This window comes from Stegastes partitus, unplaced genomic scaffold, assembly GCF_000690725.1.
Source record: "Stegastes partitus isolate 25-593 unplaced genomic scaffold, Stegastes_partitus-1.0.2 Scaffold1611, whole genome shotgun sequence".
NCBI lineage: Eukaryota > Metazoa > Chordata > Actinopteri > Pomacentridae > Stegastes > Stegastes partitus.
In genome coordinates, this window is record NW_007579342.1 from 26,885 (window position 1) to 35,463 (window position 8,579).

The 8,579-nt window shown below is 40.5% G+C and overlaps 1 protein-coding gene across 1 annotated transcript in view; it reads right to left on the minus strand.

The window, feature by feature from the left end:
- Positions 1 to 7,148: 7,148 nt before the first annotated feature.
- Positions 7,149 to 8,579, minus strand: part of mettl23 (methyltransferase 23, arginine) — a 4,872-nt gene continuing 3,441 nt past the window's right edge. The window contains exons 4-5 of the mRNA XM_008300942.1: positions 8,186 to 8,270; positions 7,149 to 7,656 (exon numbers count right to left, since the gene is read on the minus strand). Of these exons, the coding sequence (XP_008299164.1) occupies positions 7,485 to 7,656; positions 8,186 to 8,270 (257 nt within the window). The 3' untranslated portion in view covers positions 7,149 to 7,484. The remainder of the gene's footprint in view (positions 7,657 to 8,185; positions 8,271 to 8,579) is intronic.

Consider the following 8,579-nt stretch of genomic DNA (forward strand, 5'->3'; position numbering starts at 1 on the left):
TGGCCCTGGACTTTCAATATTGTCTTTCTTCAGTGTGTGTTTGTGGTTGTGCAGTTTGCTGAGAGTTTGTACTCACTGGACACTGTGGTGATGTTTCACAGGCTGGACACACATCTGCTGTTTGTTGGTGTCATTAAACAGCCACAACAGCTGCTCAGCTTCCTGATTTGCTGCTTGCAGCCACATTTCCATTGAGATCTGTGACTGGTTAGTTGTGGTTGGGAAACAGGTGATGTGTATTTGAGGGGAGGGACTGAGGCAGGAGGCTACCATATAATAATGACTGCAAATTAAAATAGTCTAAGAGTCAGCTCACAGATCACCTCTGCAGGATGGCCAGTGAAAAGTCTTCTCTGTGTGGTGAGTCAAAATCATTTGTGACATTTAAATTTAGCAGTTTTTAACTTTCTTTTCTGTCTTTTAAACAATTTACTGTTATTTTACAGATTTCCTCTGTTTTAATCATTTCCATATAAAATCCTGTAAAATCACAAAACATCATTGTTATTGATGATTACTACAAAACTGTGAACATTGTCCACATCAAAACTCTGTATTTTTACAAAAAGCAAATTGTTCTTTTACATCATTTGACTGTAAAATCACACAGTTTAACTTTTGACATATTTTTTTCTGGCACCCTTGCTGCAAGACTTTTAGGGTTTTTGGCAGAATTATATATTATTATTATTATTATTATTATTTTGTTTTATTTATTTATTTTTTACAGTAATGATGTTTGTCAGCTGAGTAGCCAGTCAGTCATTTTCTATATCAATTTATATATTGTGCATTTACATAAAATTGCTAAACATAATAATAATAACAATAATTGTCATTTTATTGTTATTATTATTATGTTTATTATTATTATTATTATTATTATTATTATTATTATTATTATACATTTTGAAAATCTGGCAGCAAGGGTGTCAGAAAAAAATATGTTAAAAATGGTGGAGTCCTGTAATATAAAAGAAATTGGGGGGGGGAACTATGAACATTAATGCAAATATCTGTAAAAAGAATTTAAATAATTTTTTTTTAAATAAAATTAACTAGAAAAGTAACTAACTAACTAACTAAATAAATAAATAAATAGATAAATAAATAATTAAATAATTAAATAAATAATTAAATAAAATGAATTAAACTGCATAACAGTAAAATCAAGCTATAAATAAATAAATAACCATTTGCATTTCCATTCGTTGTGGGGTTATTTTTCAGTCAACATGTAAATTAATGCTTTTTTTCCTGTTATTTTACTAAATCTTATCTGTAATTTAGCAAAACAGGACTTTTTTTGGAATTTGCCACGACCACATAATGTGTTCTTTTTAAAAAAAAAAAAAAAACACTTGAAATCCATGTATCTCAGATATTTTCTGTCTAAAAGAGAAAACAAATCCTGATTTTCAGCCGAGGCAAAGGCGTCTCTGCAGCACGTTTCATACAATTAGCATCTTTTTGCGGTACTTTGGTGTTTCGGTATATCCACATGGATTCATGTTGCATCTTCATCATCTCACAGACATCTTTTGCACTCATGCAGCCACATCATCACGTTCCCGCCTCCGTGTTTAAGTGTCAGGACTGTGCATTCACTGTGACCGACCCGGCCTGGTAAATTTGTGGTCATTTCGTGTCTTTTTCAGCTTTTTATTATTTTATTTTTTGAGGATATTCTGTGTTTTTAAAATGGTTTTGTGTGTTTCTGTGGTAGGTTTGTGTCTCTTGTTGTTTTCGGTCTTGTTTGTGGTCTTTTGTTGTGGTTTTGGTCACTTTGCTCTCTTTCTGTGGTCATTTTGTGTTTGTTTTTGGAGGATTTTCAGGTCGTTTTGCATCTTTCTGTGGTCACGACTGTGTCTGGTTGTTTTCTGTCTTTGTCTAGGCAACATGGAAATCCTGCAGTTTGTTCGGTGATATTGCGCAGGGCTTCAGATTGTACTTTCCCTTGCAGCAGAGTATTCCTACACTGTGGTGTCACTAAGTACTGAGTTCACGTATGTCTGTGGTTTTTCCAGCAGAACGGTCAGAGCTCAGGATCATGCTCGTCGGAAAGGACGGAGCCGCCAAGAAGTCGGCCGTCGACACCATCCTGAACAGCTCAGCGAAAGACGAGGAAACTGCTGAAACCAAAATCAGCGTCGATCCAGAGGAGTGTCAGCACTTCAAAGTGAAGATCGAAGGGCGAGACGTGGAGGTTTTCGACACTCCAGTGTTTTGCCACACTCAAAGAGAGGACGAGAGGACGATGGAGGAGATCAAAAAATGCGTCTCTCGTGTTGATTCTGGTCTTCACGGGTTTCTGGTCGTCTTTGATCTGGAACCGTTTACACGAGAAGAGAAGGACATGGTGCAGATGCTTCACACCAGCTTCGGCGACAGCGTTAAGGATTACATGATGCCTCTGTTCGTCAACGGAAACGAGCTGAAGAGAAACGGAAAAACCATACGAGGGTTCATCAACGACAACAAGGATCTGGAAGAGTTCGTCCGCGGCTGTGAGGGGGAAACCTGCGTCATCGACCACAGAAACCAGGACTCGACTCAGGTGGGAGACCTCCTGCGGCAGATCAACATCATGGTTCAGGGCAATAAAGCAAAGAAGAGAGGCTGCTACACTGCCAGCATGCTGGAGGATGCTGAGAGTGGCCCCGGGAACAAGAGGAAAATGGCGCTGTCGGCAAACGGCGGTATGCTGGTGGGAGGCGCCATCGGAGGAGGTGCGTCGCACTCCGTCGGCAGCATGATCGGAATCCCAGGAGGAATTTTTGTCGGCGCTTTGGTTGGAGGATTGATGGGAACTGCAGGGATCTTGATGTACGTCAGGGCGAAGAGATGCTTCAAACGCTGAAGGTTCAACAATCTGACAAGTTGAGCTGCAGGTTCGGCTTCAGAGGAGACACAGGGTCAACAAAGAAACCAAAGGAGACCACAAAGACGTGCAAGATGACGACAAGGACAGACAAAACATCCGCCGACTGACACAAATTGAACACAAAGATGCAAAACGACATCAGAGAGACAAAAAAAAAAAAAAAAGGCGACTACAAACCACGAAGAGATTTAAAAACAGCCACAGAGACACAAAACAGAAACAAAGACACACAAAGAGACACAAACTGACGCAAAATGACCACAAAAAAAAATAAAAATGATCACGTTGTTTAGATTATTTAGCATCATTCTGTCTGGGAATTTTGGGTTTACGGGGTTTTTAATGCTTCCTTTACTGTCAGCAGCACTGACACTGGTGTGACTTCAGGAGGTTGTAATCACACTGGTTTTCATTGGTTAGGAATGTCATAAGAATAAGATGTTTTTCACTGATTAGTAAAACACTGATTAGCATAGAGCTGAGACAAGAGAATATTACCAACAATGAAGAGGAACTGGAGCTCCATGTGACTCGCTGCAGATGGACTTCAGTTTTCAGAAAAATGAAATAAAATTCCTTAAAAATTCATACGACCGCCTGTTTATTTTTCACATTTAACTTTAATTTGCACTTCTGTTTGGTTTTGTTGGGAAACCTTTTTTGGATTCTGTTTGATTTCACTTCATCTAATAGATATTTATACAAAAAAACAACCTCAAAGAGACAAAAAATGACCACAAAGTAACACAAAAAGCCAAAAACAAACCCCCCCAAAAGACATAAAATGTGTGTTTGTGTTTCAGCTTGAATTTGAATGTGAGAGTTTTTTCACGTTTTTCATTTGATAAAAACAAATGACTTGATGATGTCCATGTTTTAAATGAATGACATTTTGTGGTTTTCTGACATTAACTGATATTTGTGGACATTTTTTTACAACTTCCTGTCAGAAGAATAAATTCATATTTAAGTAACTCAAGGAAAAAGGGCAGATGATTAAATACCTAAAAGGTTTTCGCTCTGATCTGACTGCCAGGCGGGTAAATCTATGAACCTCGGACTTCATAACTGAACCCATGTCATTACATTAATTTTAGACCAATGTGTCCGGGCAGATACCAGCAGGCCCACTGTGTGATTTGGCTCTGAACTGTGCTGTTAATCAGTTCCAGACCATAATAATCCATCCAGATAAGAAACACAACAGCAGGTCAAAGCATCATAAAACCTGATAAAACCACAGAGGTCAGTGATCGAACAGGATCCACTTCAAACCGTCGGCAACAAACCAGGACAGCTGGTCAGAGATACGCTCAGTTTATGGCCATGTGTCTACACAGACAACCGCATAACACAAGGACCCACAAACCTACCAAAAAGTAACACAAAACACTCACAAAGTGAAACAGCCATAGATAGACAAAATCTACCACAGAGACACAACCAACCACCAAAAAAAACAAAATGGCTGCAAGGATACAAAATAACCATAGAGAGCAAAAACTACTCAAAATAAATGAAAAACAACCGCAAAGACTCACAAACCTACCAAAAAGTAACACAAAACAACAATGGAGAGACAAAAGCAGCCACAGAGAGACAAAAACTACCACAGAGAGACAAAACAACCACTAATAGACAAAAACTACCACAGAGAGACAAAACAACTCCTAACAGATGCAAAACAAACATTAATAGATGTAAAACAACCACTAAGAGACACAAAACAACCACAAGGAGACACAAAACAACCCCTAATAGATGCAAAACAAACATTAATAGATGCAAAACAAACATTAATAGATGCAAAACAACATCAAAGAGACACAAAACAACCACAAAGATGTAACATCACCATAGAGAGCAAAACTACTCAAAATAAATTCAAAACAACCACAGTGAGACGAGCTGGTGCTGAAGCTAGACCTGGACCTGCCCCCCTCTCGGTGTTCCTGGATCAGAGACTCTCTCACCAACAGGCCTCAGGTGGTGAGAACTCCCCACATCCACTCCACTAACCTGGTCGTCACGTTTGCAGACGACCTCATTAAGCACAAAGATGAGACCCACGACAGGGAGGAGATCCAGCACCTGACTCGGTGGTGTTCAGACAACAACCTTGTGCTGAACACCAGCAAGACAAAGGAGGGCATTGTGGATTTCAGGAGGTCCAGGATGACAGAGCACACTCTGCTCCTCACAGAATAGAAAGGAAATACTTTATTAAGCCCCAAAGGGACGTCTGGTTGTTACAGCACAAAGATAAAGTTATAGATAAATAAGCAAAAAATAAACAATAAGCAAATGTAAAATGTACAATAAGTGTAATATGTCAAGTAGAACAGTCCTGTGTGGAGTCAGTGGAGTGCAAATAGTCATGTGCAGAACATCAAACATCCAGGAGGAGGCAGTGGAGCGTGTGGACAACATCAAGTTCCTGGGCCTACACACCACATCTGACCTGAACTGGTCCCAGAACACACCCTCCCTAAAGGGTTGGACTCTCCTCCAAACTGCTCATAAACCTTCACAGAGCCACAATAGAAAGCATCTTTTGCTTTGGTGCTACAGTGTGGTACGGGAGCTGTACAGCACAGGACAGGAAGGACTTGGCCCGGCTGGTCAGAATTATCTATACACAGCTTAATCCTCACTAGGGTCGTGGGGGTCTGGAGTCTATCCCAGATGACTCAGGGTGAAGACAGGGGACACCCTGGACAGGTCACCAGTCTATCACAGGGCTACACTTAGAGACAGACAACCAAGCACACTCACATTCACACCTACGGACAATTTAGAATCACCAATTAACCTCAACATCTTTTTGGACCGTGTGGGAGGAAGCTGGAGAACCTGGAGAGAACCCACGCTGCACGGGGAGAACACGCAAACTCCACGCAGAAAGATCCTGGGCCTCCTAACTGGGCCTCCTAACTGGGGACCTTCTGGCTGCGAGGTGACGGTGGTAACCACCGTGCTACCCTGTGGTCAGAACAGCCCAGGGAATTGTGGGATATCTCCTACCTGATCTGGACTTGGTAGGCGCATCGCCACAGATCCCACCCACTCGGCCAACAGACTGTTTGTACCGCCCCCCTCAGGAAGGAGGTTCAGAGCTACTAGAGCTAGAACACTAAGACTCACAGACAGTCCCTACCCCAGAGCTGTGAAACCACCTCCCCCTGCACATGAGCTGCTACCGCACAGCCGGGACGCCGCACCGTTACACTTTCTTCTAAGACTGTTGACAATGTTTATATTTATATATTTTATACTTTCTTATTTGTGTTTATACTTCGAAGTCTATTTGTGCCACTTTTCTTCTTTTTGCTGCAAGCCCAGACTTCCAGCTGCCATTTCGTTGTGTGTACGCAGCGTGATGACAATAAAAAGGATTCTGGTTCTGGTGAGACTCGAAACTCTCCTCAGTTAGTGGAGACAAATACATTTCAGGTTCGGCAGCATTGATGGAAACACAGTGAAGCTCCTGTTCATGGAGTCACATTCATCCATTCATTCAGGCAGTCAGAGGCGACTTGATCTGACCACAGTGTGATTTATAAAGAGCAGCAGAGTTGAAACATGAAGATGCTGCCTCCTGCTGGTCACTGCAGGAAACACACCTGACACAGGTTGAACCAACCGCAGCTTTTTGTTCACGGTTAACTGTTTTATTCTTCAGGAACCAAAGTTCTGGGAAATATTTCAGCTGAGTTTTGTTTGTTTACAGACCTGGAATTTTTGGGGGGATTTTCACCCTCAAATAAATAACTGTGCAAGGTTCAGTATCTCCAGCAATAAAACTCCCACTGACATGAAATATGGTGAGGAAACACACAGAATAGTTTCCAGGATGATTGAATGGATCCAACAGAGGACACATTTTTAATTACTGGATCTTGAAAATAGAAAAAAAGTGCAGAACTTGAAGTGTATATATGTATTTCTTCCTAAAAAATACAGACTTTGGTCGACATTTCACCAACGTTTGACGAGACAAGGTTCCAGTTTTTTGAACATTTTTGATTAATTTTGTACAAATCTTTAATGTTTTGGTTCATGTTTAAAGTTAGAGTTTTGTCTTTTCCAGTTTTTGAAGTTCTGACATGTCATTTTGGAGAAATTTTGGATCATTTGGACAAATTTTGAGCAAATTTGGAGCCATTTTTAATGTGGCAACTACGGCAAGTCAAGGATCCAGATTTTGCCGTTTTGAGAAAGTGGCGATGTGACTCACTAGTAGGAGCACAAAGACTGCTGTTTATTGGGGTTTCTAGTTTTTATTTATTTGCAGAAACAAAAAAAAAATGAAGAAATGTCCATCATATGGCAAAAGTTCAAATTTCTGCAAAGGATGAAGCGTAAAAGCATCAACATCAACTGTTAGCTGAAAAAAACAACTATTTTAAGTCACTTTTCTGACACGTTATCGACAAGGATTGTTGTTAAAAAATAATGTGTAGAGGTTTTGTTGTGGACAGTGAAAACAACTGTAGGTTTCAGCTCTAGTTCCAAACAGAAACGCTGCTGTGGGAGAGTGTTTCCACTTGAAGGAGGAGGGCGTTGGTTTCTGAGATGCTAATTAATGCTAACTGAGATGCTATCTGTGGCCCGACTCTGTCCTCTGAGTGATGATCATCATCTGGATGCTGTGTTTTCCGGGCAGCGTCGATCCGGCCAGCTCACATCCGTCAGCGCCAAACTGCTCGAGCTCAACTTTAACACAGTTCAGTTTATAGCGATGCAGCAGCGACTCGATGGACCAGTCGGCACTGAAACACAGTCAGAGACGTAGAGTTATACGGTATGGCGAACCAAACTCACACCACAGGACAAAGACTCACAAAATGACCAGAGAGAGATGAAAAACAACCATAAAAGACACAAATCAAGAGACAAATCAACTAAGGAGACACAAAACAACCACAAAGAGACATAAAACAACTAAAAAGACACAAAAATGACCAGAAAGGAATGAAAAACAACCACAAAGAGACACAAAATGACCAGAAAGAGACACAAAACAACTAAAAATAGATACAAAATGAAAAACAAAGACACAAATAACAGCCACAAAGACTCAAAATAACCACAACGAGACATAAAAAGGGCCACAAGGAGACAAAAACAACCACAAAGATATAAAACAACAAGAGACTAATCAACTAAAACACACTAAACGACCACAAAGAGACATAAAACAACTAAACGAGACACAAAACGAGCCTTACTTTCATGTGGAAAAATTCTGCTTTAGCAACAAAACTTGTAGTACTCTTATGGAGGAAGCAGCAGCTGTACCTTCGGAGTTGGTACGTGGTCCAGAACTGGGCTTCAGGGTTTTTTCTCAGGAGAAAAACAACAGTCACGATGACGTCTTCGAAATCTGAAACAGATCACAGCAGTTTTTAGATTTTACACAATGTATCGGTTAAAGTTTGAGCATTTTGTAGGTTTTTCTACTGTTTTTGAGGAGAAGGAACGACCTGCAGCGATGAATAGATCAGCTGTTAACTAACCTCCAACAAAAATACACACACTGTGAAAAATCCTATGTAACGTGTAAGTTTGTGGTCATTTTGTGTCTCTTAGTGGTTGTTTTGTGTCTCTTAGTGGTTGTTTTGTGTCTCTTTGTGGTTGTTTTGCGTCTCTTAGTGGTTGTTTTGTGTCTCTTTGTGGTTGTTTTGCGTCTCTT